Source organism: Heterocephalus glaber, unplaced genomic scaffold (genome assembly GCF_053883595.1).
Source record: "Heterocephalus glaber isolate CG9 unplaced genomic scaffold, H.glaber_assembly_v1.0 deba00001720, whole genome shotgun sequence".
Lineage (NCBI taxonomy): Eukaryota > Metazoa > Chordata > Mammalia > Rodentia > Bathyergidae > Heterocephalus > Heterocephalus glaber.
This window is the reverse complement of record NW_028258433.1, coordinates 3,975,771-3,996,126: the sequence shown is the minus strand read 5'-3', so window position 1 is coordinate 3,996,126 and position 20,356 is coordinate 3,975,771. Positions and strand designations below refer to the sequence as shown.

General features: G+C 36.8%; 1 protein-coding gene across 4 annotated transcripts in view; it reads right to left on the bottom strand.

Moving 5' to 3' along the window:
• The window catches only part of Fry (FRY microtubule binding protein), a 475,943-nt gene that overhangs the window by 396,444 nt on the left and 59,143 nt on the right, over positions 1-20,356 (bottom strand). For 3 of the 4 annotated variants that reach the window (XM_087199561.1, XM_087199560.1, XM_087199566.1), the window contains exon 2: positions 15,518-15,557. The exons of the other annotated variant lie outside the window; for it this stretch is intronic. In XM_087199561.1, the coding sequence (XP_087055687.1) occupies positions 15,518-15,557 (40 nt within the window). The remainder of the gene's footprint in view (positions 1-15,517; positions 15,558-20,356) is intronic. 4 annotated transcript variants of the gene reach the window in all.

Below are 20,356 nucleotides of genomic sequence, written 5' to 3'. Positions count from 1 at the left end.
AGAAAAAAATCAATGAAGGGCACAACTCCATGAGGCCCAACAGAGGGAAGCCACCAGGTAAGGTAAGAAACTAAAGGGAAAGGGGGACAAATAAATAAAAGAGCCAACAAAAGTAAAACATCATGAGAATGATGAATCAATATCTATCAATTATAATCATCAATGTTAATGGCCTCAATTCACCAATCAAAACAAATAGACTGGCAGAGTGGATTAAGAAGCAAAATCCAACCATATGCTGTATACAAGAAACACACCTAACTCAAAAAGAAATACACAGACTGAAAGTAAAAGGATGGAAAACAATTCTCCAAGCCACAGGAACCCAGAAAAAAGCAGGGGTAGCAATATTATTTGCAGACAAAGTAGATTTCAAACCAAAACTAATTAAGAGAGACAAAGATGGTCACTACATCCTTGTGAAGGAAACAATCCAAGAGGAAGAGATGACAATCCTAAATATATATGCACCAAATATGAATGCTCCCAAATATATAAAAAATATTAATGGACATAAAAAACCAAATAAGCACTAACACAACTGTAGTGGAGGACCTCAATACCCCACTATCACAAACAGACAGATCATCTGGACAAAAAACTAATGAGGAAATTCTAGAGCTGAACCAAGTTACTGAACAAATGGACTTAATAGATGTTTACAGAGTGTTCCACCCCACAAAATCAGAATACACATTCTTTTCGGCTGCACACGGGTCATTCTCCAAAACAGACCACATGCTAGCTCATAGGACATGTCTAAGTAAATGTAAAAGAACTGAAGTTACCCCCTGTATATTATCAGACCATAGTACAATAAAATTGGAGATTAATAACATAAGGAACCTCAAAACCGCCAGAAACACATGGAAACTGAATAACACCCTCTTGAACAACCAATGGGTCACAGAAGTAATTAAAGAAGAAATCAAACAACTAAATCTACAAGTAAATGATAATGCCAGTACAACATACAGAAATCTATGGGACACAATGAAAGCAGTTCTATGTGGGAAATTCATAGCAGTGAATGCCCATATTAGGAAAACAGAGACAACTCAGATAAATAACCTAATGCAGAACCTCAAGCTCCTAGAAAAAGAGGAGCATAACAAATCCATAGCTCGTACAAGAGAGGAAATTATAAAGATCAGAGCAGAAATCAATGCAAAGGAGACTAAGAGAATGATCCAAAAAAAAAAATCAATGAATGAAAGAGTTGGTTTTTCAAAAGAATAAATAAAATTGATAAACCTTTAGCCAACCTTATCAAAAAAAGGAAAGAAAAGGCACAAATCCATGCAATTAAGAATGAAAAAGGTGAAGTCACAACAGATACATCAGAAATCCAGCAGATCATCAATGCCTACTTTGAGAACCTGTACTCTAATAAAATGGAAAACAGAAGAAATGGACAGATTCCTAGATACATATGAATTGCCAAAGTTAAATGAAGAAGATATAGAAATTCTAAACACCTCAATTACAATGAGTGAAATTGAAAATGTAACAAAAAATTTACCAACAAAGAAAAGCCCAGGTCCTGATGGCTTCACTGCTGAATTCTACAAGACATTTAAAGAAGAACTATTGCCATTACTCTTTAAACTCATCAATGAAATTGAAAGGAAAATAATACTTCCAAATTCATTCCTGGAAGCAACTGTTACTTTGATTCCAAAACCAGGGAAAGACCCAACCCAAAAAGAGAACTACAGGCCAATCTCCCTAATGAACACAGATGCAAAAATTCTCAACAAGATCCTGGCAACCAGAATACAGAGGGTCATCAAGAAGATCAGACACCCTGACCAAGTCGGATTTATCCCAGGGATGCAAGGATGGTTCAACATTCGTAAATCAATAAATATAATACACTATATTAACAGAGTGAAGGACAAAACTATATGATCATCTCAATAGATGCAGAACAGGCATTTGACAAAATCCAACATGCATTCATGATAAAAATCCTACAGAAAATTGGAATAGAAGGTCTTTATCTCAACCTGATTAAGGCTATCTATGAAAAACCAACAGCCAACATCATACTAAATGGTCAAAAACTGAAAATTTTCATGCTAAAATCAGGAACAAGACAAGGATGCCCACTATCACCACTCCTGTTCAATATAGTTCTGGAAACATTAGCCACAGCTATCAGAAAAGAGAAAAAAATAAAAGGAATAAAGATAGGAAAAGAAGAAGTTAAACTGTCATTATTTGTGGAAAATATGATACTTTACATAGAAGACCCAAAAAACTCCACCAAAAGACTTCTAGACTTAATGGACAGATTCAGTAGAGTAGCTGGATACAAGGTCAACACTCAAAAAACAATAGCCTTCTTGTACACAAATAACAGACTCACTGAGAGAGAAATTAGGGAAACAATTCCTTTTACAATAGCATTCAAAAAAATGAAATATCTAGGAATCAATCTAACAAAGGAAGTAAAAGACCTCAACACTAAAAACTACAGCACTCTGAAAAAAAGAGATTGAAGAGGATACAAGAAAATGGAAAGACATCCCTTGCTCCTGGGTAGGAAGAACCAATATAGTGAAAATACATCCAAAACTATTATACAGATTCAATGCAATGCCAATTGAAATTCCAACAATATACTTCACAGAACTAGAGAAAACAATCCAAAAATTCATTTGGAACCAGAAGAGACCTAGAATAGTAAAAGAAATTCTAAGCAACAGAGACATGGCTGGGGGTATCACAATCCCCAACTTGAAACTATACTACAAAGCTACTATGATAAAAATAGCATGGCACTGGCAAAAGAACAGACCTGAGGATCAGTGGAATAGATTAGAAGATGCAAAAGCAACTCCAGACATACTCAGAGACCTCATCTTTGACAAAGGAGCCAACCACCATCATTGGAGGAAAGATAGCTTATTTAATAAATGGTGTTGGAAAAACTGGATTTCAACTGGCCAAAGATTAAAACTAGACCCATACCTATCACCATGCACTAAACTAAGATCAAAGTGGATTAAAGATCTAAATATTAAAACAGAAACACTAAACTTGCTGGAAGATAAGTTAGGTAGAACTCTTGAAGACATTGGCATAGGAAAAGACTTTATGAACAAAACCTCAGTAGCACAGGAAATAGCACAAAGAATCAACAACTGGGATCTCATCTTATTAAAAAGCTTCTGCACTGTAAGAGAAACCACCAACAGAGCTAACAGACAACCTACAATGTGGGAGAAAATTTTTATCAGCTGTACCTCAGACAAAGGACTACTATCTAGAATACAGAAAGAACTGAAAAAAATCAGACCCCCCAAATTCAAAGACCCAATTCAAAAATAGGCATCTGAAATGAACAGACATTTCTCAGACAAAGAAGTAAAAGCAGGAAATAAATATATGAAAAAATGTTCAACATCACTGGTCATTTGAGAGATGCAGATGAAAACAACACTGAAATTCCACCTCACCCCAGAAAGAATGGCTACTATCAAGAAAACAACCAATAACAAATGCTGGCAGGGGTGTGGGGAGAAAGGAACCTTTCTCCATTGCTGGTAGGAGTGCAGGCTGAGGCAACCACTGTATAAATCAGTATGGAGATACCTCAAAGAACTAGGACTAGAGGTCCCATTTGACCCGGCTATTCCCCTGCTGGATATCTTCCCAAAAGAATTAAAACAATCATACCACAGCAATATACATCCACCCATGTTTATAGCGGCACAGTTTGTAATAGCTAAAGCTTGGAAGCAGCCCGAGTGCCCATCAACTGGAAACTGGAAAAAGAAGATGCGGATTTTAAAATACAGCACTACTCAGCCATAAAGAATGAGAAACTAGAGTCATTTGTAGTTAAATGGATGCATATCGAGGCCATACTCTTAAGTGAAATAAATAGGACACACATGTGTAAATACTGAATAGTTTCTCTAGTGTGAGAAACTGAAAGTGTAAATAAGGGTTAAAATGATTAAAATGAATAATTGATAATTTGAAATAGGAAAAAAGGTCCAAAGATGTAGGCGTGAAGGGAGGGAAAGGGGAAAGTAAAGAAGGAAAAGGAAAAATTATGAGAAAAGAAAAAATAATGGAAATGAAATCTATGTAAATAGGGAAGGGTGGAGGGGCTGAAGGGTGCACAGGAAATGGGGAAAAAATAAGAATCAAGATACATCATGTACAGGTACAAACATCCAATGATAAATGTAAACGTATTGTATATATAAAATGTACCAATAAAAGAACTTAAGAAAAAAAAATTTTTTAGGGGGGGAATGAAATACAATGAAAATATTAAAAATAGTTTAATACAAAGCAATTAATCCTAAAGGCATTTTAAATTCATTTCTTTTTCTAATGAGTTTGCCGTCTCTTCTAAGAAGACTGTGGAACCTCTTTAAGTTAGGCCATTTACTTTTTTATATTGGTGCTGGGGATCAAATCCAGGGCCTCATGCATGTTGAGCGTGTGCTCTACTATTGAGCTACACTGTAAGTTTGTATTTTTAAACCCTTCTATCATAAAAAAAGTGGCTTAAATATTTTGTGGTTTGATGACAATCTTTTCTAACTTTAGATCACTTTTTGCAAAACTCCCTCAAATAATATGTGAAGATGGTTTTGATGTGATAGCTCATGCTGCCTGTGTTAAATAATAAGATACTTAGACCTCTGAATATTCATGTTAACACAGTTTGTATAAACCATATCAAACCATCTTTTAGCATGGTCATTAATCTTTCTACTTAGAATCATAATAAGCATTTTACAAAAAGGTACCAAGAATCATACTTTTTTTTGCCTAGAAATTATACATACATAAATATGTCTACAGCTTGAAGAACCAAAAAAAAGAAATGAAAGAACAAATTCATTCTGAGGAGGAAACTTATGGCCACAAAGATTGGTTTGGGTGTGACAGGATATTTCTTGGATCCTGCCATTTTCTTTAAGTCTGTTGTCTATTTTGAAGTATGCATGAATTTCCGATGTAGGCCATAGCACATTTCTGAAATTTTCAGTATGGTGCTCCCCTCTACAATTTAAATTAATAAGAATACTGGTTTTTTACCCTGGGCTATATGAGCAGGAGATATATTCTCAGAATATAAAGCTTTGCAGTTAATATGAAAACCCAGAAAAGTCATGGAATAGAAGGAATCTGGATTTTCCAAAATAAGCTTTCAGTGTTCAGAACTGAATTTTGCCTTTTCCATCTTCCAAAAATTCAAATATGTAGCTAACTTCAGCTCATCTCATTTAGAAGTTTGGCTGTTCGGTTCATAGTAAGATTCCAAGTGGCACAGTGTAGTATAGAATGATGTGCTAAGCTGTTAAAATTAAATAGAAGAATAAGACAGTCCATTTTTTTCTTTAATCAATATAAAGAAGAGGTTTTTGGAAAGAGAGAAAAGGCTACAGTAAAAATGTGCATCTTTAGAAGAAAAATGAATATATGGAGAAAAGAGTTTTTTCATTTGAGCTCTAACATATCTCTCAGTCATTTCATAGTACTTATTAGTCTCCTTTGAGTAAACTGTACACTTACACATAAACTGATTAAACATTGTAGTGCAGTAACTTACATTATTTCCTTGGGAACTGTGTTACTTTCAGTCTGAGGTTGCTTTTCTCCAATAGGGGAAAAAAATCTCTGCGTACACTTCATGTTTTCTCTATTTTGTGACAATGTCATTTAGGCTGGGGTTATAGCCTTTTCAAATATTTTGTAATGGCATTATTTGAAGGTCACCACAATAAACATAAATGGCATTCAACTTGAATTCCAAATTTCTTTTCTGCTTGTTTTCTAATGGTAGAAGCTACTTATCTTGTTTGCTCTTCAAATAATTACCACTGTCTCACATGCTGGGAACAAACCATTTACTCAAAGACTTATTATCATTATTATTATTAATTTTTTTGTGTGGTACTGGGGATCCAACTCAGGACCTTCTGCTTGTGGGGCAGGCACTGCACCACTGAACTAAATCTATGGCCCCTCAAAGACTTATTTCTATTTGGCATTCTAAGAAATATCATTCCTAGCTAAATATGATTCAGGTCCAACCCTTAAAATATTAAATCTCTATTGTAATAGCAAATGGAAATGCCTGTGTGATGTCAGCTCCAAGTTTTATAATTTATAGACTAGATTCTTGGCATTTCATAAAAAGAACCTTCATCCATAAAACAGATCCATACAAAAATCAACAAGCATTTATCAAATGATTATCTTGTATAAGGCACAATGTATTAGGAAAACAGCATTAAGGCATAGTTACTGTCCTTAGAAATCTAAAATCTATGCTGGGAGACATGATACAGAAGTCAGTGCATGTAAACAATAATCCTAAACATATATGACACTTCCTAAGGTGCCAATGACAGATCAAAGTGTGGAAGAGCTATTCTAAGTTAGTACATGATTTCAAAATGAATCACAGAGAAAGTAGGTGCTAAACAAGTTGTAAGTAAAAGATAATTACTTCATTTTGGGATAGGCAGGAAAATATTAATGGAGAAGACTAACTAGAATCTGGATATCAAAGAATGAATAGAACTTGTTTTGATAGAGAAACATGAAGAGAATATTCTGGAAGTGTCAATGATGGGAGCTAAAGTGTGGAGATCAGAAACGCCTTCAGGCCACTCCAACTGCTCATTTTCTGCTTGGTCCACATAATTTTGTTAATGATGAAGAAAACTATATCTTTATAGCTTTGTGTATTTATATATTTATAAATTTATTTATAAATTGTATCTTTATTTAGCAAAACATTCAATAGTTTTTGGTATAGCCAGATATACTCAAATTGAAATAAATTGCTTCAAAGTAGCCAGGTACATAAAAATAGCAAAACCACTGGCTGCCATTAAAGTTGTCTTAATTACAGCCACTGGTTGCTTAGTATAAGAACTAGATACATTTAAAAGAAAGAGCACAATTCTAAATTCAGAATAAGGTGGTAAATGTTGCCTGTTTGATCCACTCACAAGTTCCCTTCCAACTGCCACCTCTGTGAGTTGTCAGAATTGCCTGTAACCAACACAGGTTAGGTGTAGATTTCGTTGAAAACCAAGTCAATTGCAATCAACTGTGGATCTGCTTGTAGAAAAGTCAATGATTCCTACTCTTATGTTGCTTCTCAAACTTTTATGTACACATAAAGCACTAGAGGAATTTGTTAAAATACAGCTTCTTTTATTCAGTAGGACTGGGGTAGGACCTATGATAATTATTTATTTTGATTATTTATAAACATCGCCCTTCCCACTAGGAACTAAGCTACAGTAGGGTAGAGATCCTTGTCTGTTTTGTTCACTACGTATCCCAGGCACCTACACAGGACTTTCTACATGTACAGCACTCAATCGTTAAGCTGAACAAGCAAAAGGCTTTACCTGAAAAGCCCCAGACTAAATGATGATGATGATGACATTCTGAGATCAAGGGTTTAGTCTTGCTCAAAGGCCACCACTGATGCTAAGACAGACAGCAAGGGGCAGTGGCTCATACCTGTAGTCCCAGCTACTTAGAAGGTTGAGGCAGGAGGATTGTTTTAGGTTGTCCTGGACAACACAGTGAAACCTTTAAAAAATAGACCAAGAAAGGCCTACAGCAGGGACACAGGTGGAGAGTGGCTGGAGATTTACACTAAATCATTTTCAGAGTCACGCCTTTCTGATGGGTCTTAAGCTTTCTTTGAGCTCCCAGCTTTACCTGCCTAGCTCTGACATTCTGGCTTTTCTCATATCTCACCATCATTCCACTTACACTTTTGCTGATGAGCCTCCTGCATTTCTGACCTCCAACCTTGCCTGGCATCTCACTGTAGATCATTTGTTATAAAAATCTGATCTTAGCTCTGCTGTACTTAAAAACCTCTAGTGCTTTCCACTGCAACCAGAACAAAATTTCCCTCCTTTCCCTGACCTCTAAGGGCTTTACAACCTGGTTCCTGCCTTACTCTCTGACTTCATTTCCTACCACTAGAAAGTGCCCAGCCTGCCCTGTCCCTCCAAATTGTTCTCCACTGTATCAACTGGTTTATTTCTTCATATAATGTACCACAATCCATATTAATTTTTCTCCTAGAAAAATCTGATGCTCCATCTGATCTCTCTGCCTCTAGTCTTGCAACATTTCAACACATCTCTACTACATAAGCAAGGTGATCCTTTAAAACATAAATATAATGACACTCTTTAAAAATCTTCAGCAGATTCCATTGCTCCTATCATAAAATCCAATCCCTTCCCAGGGCTCTGAAAGACCTGAGTAAGCCAACCTGGCTTATCTGTTCAGCTTCAAATCTAGGCCAGCTCTATCCCCTGGTCATAGGGAGTTTCTTCCAGTCCCTTGAGCGTGGTGTGGGAGCTCATGGATTTCTGCAGAGGCTTATTCTTTTGCCACAGACAGTTCCTGCCCTTCTGAACCTGTTCCTATTTGTCCTTCAGGATCCTATTTGGACATCACTCACAAAAGAACCTTTTCCTAACACTCAAGTCTGGGTTAATTATTTTTCCTAGGTACTCTCCTCCTGTGTTTATAGGGGCTACCCAATTTTTCTCTTTGATCACCTTAAACTATAAATTCTGTAAGGCAGGGAGTATTCCTCTCTTCACCATTGAATCTCCAGGGCCTGGCATGGTGCCTGGCACCTAAGATCTCAATATATAAATTAATGGATGCATAAGATCTGTTTATTATGCTGAAATAGAATCCAGTAAAAGTATATCTAATAGATTAAAAACACAAACCTAAGTGTCTAGGAGTTCATATACAGCCTGTTAGTCAATTTGGCCTAGGATCTTTGCAAACTATTTTTTAATCTAATTACCTAAATCCTATGAGTGATGGGTCAAATGGAGCTTTACCATCTGTCCTTCAAGATACTATGAAACTCTCTGCCAGCAGGTGCCACCCAGGTAGGTGGGGATCAATTAGTAATTATGACTAAAGCTTCATGAAATTATTTACTTAATTTTAAGCTGCTTAATTAATTCCAATGGCATTACATCATGAAGCTGGAGAACTACATAGAATAATTAAAAGGAGAAAGTCATATACAAAAAAACTTCTGGGCAAACTTTCCATGGGGCAGGTCAAAACTCAAGAGAATTGGATCAGCTATAAAACATACATTAGGATACAATAATTCAAGTTGAGCAGAGTTGTTTGATTATAACCCAATCAACAGTGTTAACAAAGAATCTGTCAGTAAACGTGAAAAGGATTTGGGGAGGCAAAACAGGTCAATGTGTCAGCATAAACCAGAGAAGGCACCTGACTCACTAAATCACACAGCTACTTATTACCCAAACTGATGGTCCTGTGGCCCACAACTGGAGAGAAGAGGAAAAGGGAAGGAGGTGGAGGTGGAGGGGAGAGACAGAAACAGAGGGTGGGAGGGGGAGGCTGAAGAAAAAAGGATGGAAGGAAGGAAGGAAAGAAGGAAGAAAGACACAGTGTTAGTTCAATCCATTTTATGATGAAACTACTGGCAGAATTTCTCTTTTTAAAAATTCTGTATAACATCTGCCTTCAAAAGGACTGATTAGAATGATAAATAATAAAAATCTTGGGACTCGCATCATAAAGTCATATTGTATAACTTCAAATTAATGTGTTTAAGACAAGGCAGTGCATTATTTAAAAAGAGTTTTATTTTTGTGTGGTTTTTTTTTTGGTACCGGGGATCGAACTCGGGTCTTTCCGTTTGCGCAGCAGGCAGTGAAACCACTGAGCTAAATCCCCAAACCGAAAAGAGTTTTATTTTTGAATAGCAGAACTCAGAGAAAGCAGAGGGGGGTTGCGGCATTACTCTAGCACCCTCTGGTGTCCCATCCACAGCATGCTTCTTTGAGTTCATTATTCGCTGTGTCTATAGCTATTTGCAAAGTTGTACTTTGAGAAGGAACTAATGTATCTGAAGGGAAATGCCTCATCAAAGAAGACCAAACGTGAGTCGCTTACAAGAGCTCCTGACCAAGCAGTGTGCTAACTGTTCCCCCCACAAACACTGTTTCCTAGCTCTAGGGAGCTGCAGCTGGCATTATTTTTATTAGAGCTGCACAGGTGAGTGGAATTGGTAAACATGAGGTATCGTAAAGGAAATCTCTGGAATCCTATTCTATGTTCATTTGGTGGAAAATTTCCAAGAGAAGTCGCAGGTGACCTGATGAGAGCCAAATGTTTAGTGGAGACCACCCACTAATAGCACTGCTTTATTAAAAAGAAGTTAAACAAGATGAATGTTTATTGCCAAAAGCAACATTTGTCCTGTTATTATAGTCAGAAATGCAAATATGCCCCTTTAAAATACACAGATTTAGAACTTATTTCATATTTAGGAGTCAACATGAAATATTAAAATAGATTAATAATTGCAATTCAAAAATATTCTAAAATAAAGGATAAAGTATATAAATCACAACTAAGCATAAACAAAAATATAACCAAATAAAATAAAATCCACCTTAATAATGACTACAAAGCCATAAGGAAAAATATCAAATGTTAATAGACTTTGTATTAGAGTAATGGAATTATATGTAATTTTTTTCTTCTATAATTTCCTTTTTTCTTCTTTTGGCTTTGAGAGAAAAGTATTACTATTGTATATATGTTTTGTGGTGCTAAGGATCAAACCTAAGGCCTTGCAGACACTAGGCAAGCTTTCTACTATTGAGCTACATCCCAAGCCCAGGAAAAAAACTTTGTAATGAAGAAAAATCTTTAATAAAATATTCTGAAAGGAGAATGTGCTTCTTCAGGTCTTTCTGGAAATATATGGAAAGAAAAGTAGGACAAAGGGTGGATGTATCTTGTTCTATTTTTAAATCCTCTTAGTTGGTAACTTTATGAATTCAACCCTTTATTTCCGGTAACTTCACCTACTGTGTTTTGATGTTCCTCATTTAATCCTAGATCCCAAGTTTGAAGGTGGCTCTCCTTATTTCTAACACCTGTTACCCCGTCTTTCTCATGGTCACAGCTGAGAAATGGATGATTTATGTAATCCAGTTCATCCACTTAGCAGAAAGAAGGGTGGGACTAAAAACAGAGGAAAACTGAGGAAATTAAAGAAGAAAGCAGACAGTTCCTACAATTAAATGACAATGCCAATACAACATGCTGGAATCTATGGGACACAATGAAAGCAGTCTCACGAGGGAAATTCACAGCAGTGAATACTCACGTTAGGAAAACAGAGCAAGCCCAATTACACAACCTGATGCTGAACCTCAAGCTTCTAGAAAAAGAAGAGTAGAACAAACCCAAAGCTCATACAAGGGAGGAAATTATAAAGATCAGGGCAGAAATCAATGCAATGGAGACTAAGAGAACGATACAAAAAATTAATGAAGCCAAGAGTTGGTTCTTTGAAAGAATAAACAAAATTGACAAACCTTTAGCTAACCTTACCAGGAAAAGGAAAGAAAAGGCCCAGGTCCATGCAATAAGGAACGAAAAGGGTGAAATCACAACGGACCCAGCAGGAATCTAGAGGATCATCAATACCTACTTCAAGAACCTATACGTCAATAAGACGGAAAACACAGAAGAAATGGACAGATTCCTAGATACACGTGAATTTCAAAGTTGAACAAAAATGACCTAAAAATTCTAAACAACCCAATATCAATCAATGAAATTGAAAATGTAATTAAAATCTTACCAACAAAGAAAATCCCAGGTCCTGATGGCTTGCTTCATTGCTGAATTCTACAAGACATTTAGAGAGGAACTACTGCCACTACTGTTTAAACTCTTCAATGAAATTGAAAGGGAAGCAATACTCCCAAATTCATTCCTGGAAGCAAGCATCACCTTGATCTCCAAAGCACAGAAAGACCCAACAAAAAAAGAGAACAATAGGCAAATCTCACTAATGAATATCGATGCAAAAATCCTTAATAACATACTGGCAAATAGAATACAGAAGATCATCAAAAAGATCGTACACTCTGACCAAGTGGGATTCATCCCAGGGATACAGGGATGGTTTAACATACGCAAATCAATGTAATACACTATATCAACAGAGCCAAGGAAAAAACCATATGATCATCTCAATAGATGCAGAAAAAGCATTTGACAAAATCCATGCATTTATGATAAAAACCCTACAAAAAACTTGAATAGAGGGTCTCTACCTCAAACTGATAAAAGCCATCTATGAAAAACCAACAGCCAATATCATACTAAATGGTCAAAAACTGAAATCCTTCACACTAAAATCAGGAACAAGACAAGGATGCCCACTATCACCACTCCTGTTCAATATAGTTTTGGAAACATTAGCTATAGCAGTTAGACAAGAGAAAGAAATAAAAGGAATAAAGATAGGAAACAAAGAAGTCACATTGTCATTATTTGCAGATGATATGATACTCTATATAGAAGACCCCAAGAACTCCAGCAAGTCTTCTAGACTTAATAACCAAATTCAGTCAAGTAGCTGGTTACAAGGTCAACACACAAAAATCAATAGCTTTTCTGTACACAAAAAACAGACTCACTGAGAGAGAAATGGGGCAATCAACTCCTTTCACGATAGTATCCCAAAAACTGAAATACCTAGGAATCAACCCAACGAAAGAAATCAAAGACCTCTTCTCTGAAAATTATAGCACACTGAAAAGAGAGATTGAAGATGATATCAGAAAATGCAAAGACATCCCTTGCTCCTGGATAGGAAGAATCAACATAGTGAAAATGGCCATACTTCCAAAACTGCTACATAGATTCAATGCAATCCCAATTTAAATCCCAGGAGCATACTCCACAGAACTTGAGAAAACAATCCAAAAATTCATTTGTAACAAGAAGAGGCTTAGAATAGCAAAAGCAATTCTGGGCAACAGAGATATGGCAGAGGGTATCACAATCCCCAACTTGAAACTACTACAAAGCCACTGTTTCAAAAACACCATGGTACTGGCAAAATCACAGACCTAAGGACCAGTGGGTACAGATTAGAAGATACAGAAACAACTCCAGACACATTCACCCACCTCATCTTCAACAAAGGAGCCAAACACCCTCACTGGAGGAAAGATAGCCTCTTTAATAAACGGTGCTGGAAAAACTGGATTTCAACTTGCCAAAGATTAAAACTAGACCTATATCTCCTACAATCCACTAAACTAAAATCAAAATGGGTTAAAGATCTAAACGTTAAAAGAGAAATGTTGAACCGGCTGGAACAGAGGTTAGGTAGAACTCTTGAAGACACTGGTGTAGGAAAAAATTTGATGAACAAAACCTCAGTTGCCCATGAACTAGCACAAACAATCAACCAGTGGGATCTCTTCTTACTAAAAAGCTTCTGCACAGCAAGAGGAACCACCAACAGTGGTTAGATGCATGATTAGATATATGGATTAATGTATCTTGGTGACATGATTGCTAGGATCTTATAATACTGGATAGATAATCTTACTGTGATAAGACTGTAGCCATAAACTCAGAGTAGTTTTGCCAGAAGTGCAAAGCTTGTAGTGTACTAAGAACCACTCCAAGGAATGCCCCAATTCTTTCTTCATTCTTTCTTGCTTTTTACTGACTGGTGAGATGAAATAAAAAGTGTCACTGGCCCAGCAGTGGGATCCATTCTCAGTCCAAGTTAACCCTTACCTGTGTGGTTGCAGCTGCTGTGTGCAGTTTCTCTGACTCTCAGCTACTCTCTTCCCGTAGGGAGATTTTCAAGTCCAAACCCATTGCCCCATGTAGATTCAGAGGCAAGAAACTTTCCATTTATTTGTCATTGAAGGACTATTTATGGTGTTCTAATCCTGTGACATTCTTAAGACTATAAACACAGAGTCCTGTTTGAGAAGTATGCAGAACATTTTTTGTTTTGATTTATCCCTTTGGGATTTAGTATTAAAATCCTTCTTCAGCCCCCTTAGAACTAAGTTATATGGCCTTTGGCCAGTTCCCCATTCTTCCTTTCTCATTATACAACTACAGACTGTAGTTTTCCTCTGTCTTTTTAAAATGAATTTTATTGGTACATTTCAGGTACACACTAATATTCATCATTGGAAATTTGTACCTTTACATAATCCATCTTGGTTCTTATTTTTTCCCCATTCCCCTGCCCTCCCTTCAACCCCTCCACCCCTCTCTATCTACAAAGACTGTTTCCATTTTTTCTTTTTCTCATATTAATTCCATTCTTTTCTTTCTTGTCACCTACCCCTCCCACTTCCCCTTCCCCCTTGCACTTTTCTTACTATTTCATATTATCTATTACACATTTTAGTCCTTATTTACACTTTCAGTTTCTCACACTAGAGACACTATTCGGTATTTACATATGTGTGACCTATTTATTTCACTTAAGAGTATCGCCTCAATGTACATCCATTTGACTATAAATGTCTCTAGTTTCTCGTTCTTTATGGCTGAGTAATACTCTATTTTATAAAAAAACCCACATTTTCTTTATCCAGTCTCCAGTTGATGGGCATTTGGGTTGCTTCCAAGTGTTAGCTACCACAAATTGTGCTGCTATGAACATAGGTGCACATAGATCACTGTGGTATGATTCTTTTAATTCTTTGGGGAAGATCCCCAGCAGGGGAATAGCTGGGTCAAATGAGACTTCCAGTCCTAGTTCTTTGAGGTATCTCCATACTGATTTCCACAGTGGTTGCACCAGTCTACACTCCCACCGGCAGTGGAGCAGGCTTCCTCTTTCCCCACAGCCCCATCAGCATTTGTTATTGGTTGATTTCATGATAGCAGCCATTCTTACTGGGGTGAGGTGGCATTGTGTCTCTTCTGAAGGATCACAAATGTAGAAAAAAAAAGAGGTTTCAATTTTATTTTCTTCATTAGTTCTAGGAATTTAGTCAGATTAGATAAAACCTCACAAAAATGTGACCTCACAAAAAATGTCATCAATTTCCATTTATCAGATCCTTTTGCTTAAAATGGCTTATTCATTTTTCAAAATGTTGCTGAGCACCTACTATCAGCACTGTTCCAAGCATGAAAGTTATTGTGGTTGAATAAGACCAACAAGGTCCCTGTTCTCACAGAGCTTAGAGTGTAGCTGTGTGTGTACACATCCATGCAGACCAAAGAGTAAAACATAACACAATGTGAGCTAGTAAAACAAAGGCACAGAGAATTGAAGGAGAGTGACATGACAGATGGCGACTAGATTAAGTTTCTGTCCGGCCTCTCTGAAGAGTGAATTAGGGTGAGGCATGGATGTTAAAAAAGGATCCAACCACGCAAAGATGAGGAGGGAGAGTTTTCAGCCCAGAAACAGCATAAACAGAGGCTCAATCATGCTTGGTGTGTTAGGGAAAAAAAAGGAAACCAGTGCGGTTGGGGTGTAAAAAGGGAAGACCAAAAGAAACTGATATTGGAGAAATAGAGAGGACCCAGATGATGTAGGGGCTTTGTACACCAGGGCAGACAGTTTGACTTTTATTGTGATACGGATGTTAGTGGGGAATTATCGGTGGAGAGAAAGCTATGACATGATATTACTTACGATTTTAAAATGTCACTATGGTTGCTGGGGAGAGAAGTATCTGCAAGAAGGCAAGAATGGGAGCAATGAGACAATATTAGAAATCTACTGTAACCAATGCCAGTCAGACACAAGGGTGACTTGAATTGGAGTGTGGATAATGGAAATGTAAAGGAGTGGATGCTTTGGGATCTGCTCTGAAGGTAGGTTGGATAGGATGGACCAAAGACGGAGTGTGAAAGTTGAATATAATCAACTTTAGAGGTTTGGGTTTGTTTTGTTGTTGTTTTTTTATTTGTCTTGATGTTGGATGATAGTGCTGGGTACCAAAATGCAAAAATGGGGAAAGAACAGCTATGTTAGAGAAGTCAGTTTTTCTTGTGGCCATGTTAAGTCTGCATTATCTCCAAGATCTCCAAAATGTGTGCATTTAGAAATTGAGATGAGTAATTTAAGGAGCTATCAGGGCCAGAGATAGAGATTTGGATATGTTAGCATATGGATTTGGAGTGTATAGATAATGAAGAGAAGAGAACTTGGGACCCAGAGTCTTGGGGCACTCAGCATGGAATTTTGGGTGAGGGGGAAGGGCCCAGCAGAGAAAATGGAAAAGGACCAGCCAATGAAGTATGGGGAAGTCAGGAGAGGATGGTGTCCAGAGAACAAAGGAGGAAAGTGGGAAGGTTCCACCATTAGCTACTATCAGGTGACTTAGTAAGATAAAGACAGGAGTGACCAAGAGAACTTGGCAAGATCACCTGACTGAATGGAGGAGGAGTCTGCAAAAGCAGAACCACTTAAATGCTAGTCAAGCCCTGTAAATAATTATATACACTCTCTTTTCTAAGTTCTATGAATTGTCTTCTACTACTTAAAACTCATTTCTTATTTTTATAACTAAACCACAGAAATATGAACTTAAATATTTCTAATCATATAAATACATGTTGCAGTATATTCACTAACATTTGGCTTTACCAATGTTCTTTTCTTTTTGATTTCTTTCCTACTTTATCTTATTCAACATGAAGGGTATTGAATGCATATAAAAAAGGTAACATTAAATTAATTGTTACCTTCTTATGGAAGACACATTTTCCTAGTAAGAAACTTGAAACCATTGGCTAAAATGAATTTTAACTTTAGTAATTTTTTTTTTTCTCTGTGTTTCAATGACTCAAATGGAACATCATTCTTATTTTGACCAGAAAAATTAGGTCACCTTTGTGTAGACTTGCAATTGAATCTCAAAGTTGGAAAAGGCATTACTGTCCCACCCAAGAATTCTTTTCTTTTATTTTTACTTAGACAATTGTCTTTAGAAGTTGAACAATTTCTACATTCAAAGCCAGGGAAAATTCCATCTCACAGAGCCACTGAGCAAATTGCTGATGGTAGCTACTTTCTTCCCTCTGGACACAGGAAGATGTTTCCCTCTGACACAGCCCAGTCACCAGTTCCTGTTATTAGTGTTATTGTGCCTATTTAAATTTCCTCATGCAACTACCTTTCCAAATCCCTAAGCTAGAGGTTTCTAATCAGCAGTTAATAACACTTTTTCATCATTTTCAGTGGCAAAAAAGGGGAATAACGCTTCCACTGAACTTAACTGATAATCACACAGAGTGGCAAAATTTGATCAGGACAAAACAAAGAACTGAATATTCAGTTTGAGATGGAAAAATAAAAGTTAGTTAACTAATAATAGAAAATTAGGCACCTGGGTAGGAGATAAGTCAGATTTTCCAGTATTTTTTTTACTGTCCTAGATGACCTTTTTACTTTACACTTTCTTTTTAAATCGTCTTTTAAAAGCAGCCTTTACTTTTTAAAAATATATTCAAGTCATAACTCTCAGCAAATCAGGAGTATCCTGCATTTTCACAGATGACACTTTCTGATACCAGATGATACCTTCTGATCCTATATGACTGATGTTCATAACAAAGGCCTTCAGGGCATAGACAATCTCTACAACAATAGTAATACCTCATCTTTACTTGTTACTGTATAGTTTAAAAAATATTTCCATTAATTGTCTGGATACTCAAATATAGTTTGTGAGATGGCTGTCACTTTCTTCCTACAGATTAGAAACTGAGGCTCAGAAAGGCTGAACAGTGAGCCTGAGGTCAAAACCAGAGTGCTGGAATTCAAAGCCAAACTTCCTAACCCTGACTGTATGGCTTTTTCCACCACTGCAACTCTGAGGCATCAAGAAGACCGATGATACAAGTTTCATGACAGGTCTATTTTATTCCATCCTCATCACCGAACAATGTGGTAATCAGATTTGAGGATCCCAGGTCCAGCTCTATGTAGGAGGAGTATGTTACCCCGGGATGTTCACTGCTTCTCCTGCTTCAGCTTCCTCATCTCTAAAACAAAGATTAAAGGCCTATCAACCACAAAATTCTGAAACTGTATAACCAGACCACAATTCTATGAAATAGTCTACATGCATACTATGACTGTACCACACATTTCATTTTTTATGTGTTTTGGGGCGTAGTCATTGCAGTCACTCAGAGTAATGCAATTTAGTGCAGTTTTACAGTGAAAGCTTATTAAATTATTAATTTGAATGCTCTTTTCAAATTATAGACATCTTTGAGCTTATCCTGTGTTTCCCACTAGACTTCTGAAAGTCATTATTTTCTCGTAAGTCCCTATTCAATTAGCAAGCATCAACTAAGGAATTAATGTATATCAACGAACTTGGATGTAATTATAAAAACACAATTTAAATTTGGCTCATGAAGAGATTATGAAAAATGAAATTATTCTTTTAATCTATGTATTATTCAGAATAATTTTATTCTTTATAATAGCCAACAAAGGTGAAATAAATAAAACACAATGCAAAGCTGAATTGCTGTGACAGGCTGTAAAGATTATATAGGCACTTAGTGAAAGTACAAATTAATGAAAAAATATTTGGTCTACTCTTGGTTAACTCTGAAGGGGGAAATGAAAAAGGAAAAGGACTCACCTATGGCTGCCTTTTGTTCAGTTTTCCTAATGATGAGAATTCATGAATTTGTGATTTGTTTTGTTTTGTTTTGTTTTGTTTTGTTTGGTACTGGGGATCGAACTCGGGACCTTGTGCTTGCAAGGCAGGCACCAGAACCACTGAGCTAAATCCCCGGCCATGAATTTTTGATTTGATAACCATTTCACAAATATAGGTTACTAAAATGATAAAATTTCTCAAGGGCAAGAGCTCTTTTTTATGAGTAGTAAATTGAAAGTAACAGATCTGATTTTTCTATGTAGCTTGTGGAAAAATTGTCCTTAATTTAGAATGAAACATGAGAAGAAATTAGATTTCTTCTTACAAGAGCTGAGAACGGCATTTTTGAGTACAGAAGGGCAAGTGCTTTCCAGGAAAAAAGATGCTGGTGAGGGAGTGATGATTGTGGGGGAGATGTTCAGGGAAAGATGCATTAGTGTAAAGTGCCATTCTCTATTTGTGGTTCTCGTCACTCAAACTAGCAACTCTGGAAGAACACCATGCAAGACACTCCAGAGGGAGGGCATGAGGATAATGGGAATGAAAATGCCCTACTTTTCTGGTATCCACCAGGCTGAAGCACACCTGTGGTCACAAGGGCCCCAAGAGGAGGAGCAGAGCTTTCTTTTTGGAAAACTAACTTGTCTGAGCAGGTTCTAATGGCTGTGGCTTTGTCTGTATTATCTTGTACCAAATTTTTAATGGACCATTCAGTAAATTTTTTCTACTTATGCCACTGTAAGAAACAAATTTTCCCATTATGTAATCATCAATAAATATTTATAGCTCAGTTATTTAATATGACATGCTTACAAGAAAAGCCTTTGAAAGCCACTTTAGATTTTGAGGCTCCTTTGTACTGGGAAAACAGAAAAAGTGTGGTGAAAAGCAATGTTGTTACAAAGTGATACAAAAATCAAACCTTAAAGATAGTCATAGTGATAATTATTGTATTAGAAAGGCTTTGAGTCTGAATCTAGTCTGAAGTTGAAGATCAGAAGTCTATAGCCAACAGTGGGTACATTGAATGTGGGTGGAAGACACAGCATAATGAGTTAAAGGATAAAATGACCAAATACCCAAGTCTTGGGAAGAAAGGGTCCAGGCCTGCTCAAGGCCCTTACTTCCTGGAATTGGACTCTCAGGTGCTATATTTCCACTTCAATCTTTCCACCATAGGCTGGCTTTGTCATACAGTGAACCCATGGCTCTGGGCCCACATACTAAATAGAAAGAAAATGTTTTTCCTTCCCCAGCTGGAGTTCACAAATTCCCCCAGGGAAGGATGTGGTATTCTGAATGGAATTAGAAGCTTCTCCCCAAATGGATGACCATGGCTTGGGAGAAGTATAATGTGATCAGCTCAGCTTAAGATAGCCCTCCTTCCTATCAGAGCCTCATGACCTAAAGATTTTGTTTTGAATAAAAGATAGGTAAATGTGGCAAGATAAAATGGAAATTACTACAGTGGTCATTTATGAAGGCTCTACAAAGGTAGCCCATGTACTTTATGTGCATTATTCTGATTAGTTCAACTATTATGTAATGCAGATATCACATACCTATATTTCATCGACTGCAGAAGGGCTAACTAGATTTCCACTAGCGAAAGGTGCAGTTGAAAATTGGACCCATATTGATCTGATCCCAGAGCCCCAGTTTTCCTTGCACTAAGTCATGCTACTTTTAAAAAAAGGCTAATATATTTTCATATGGATTTATTAAGAATGGAAAATAAATGGAATACACATTTCTACTCCCAAATTCTCCATCCATGCAGACATTACTAATTGATCACAGACCCAGAATCTTTAGCACAGTACTTCAATCACAAGACAATGGCACAT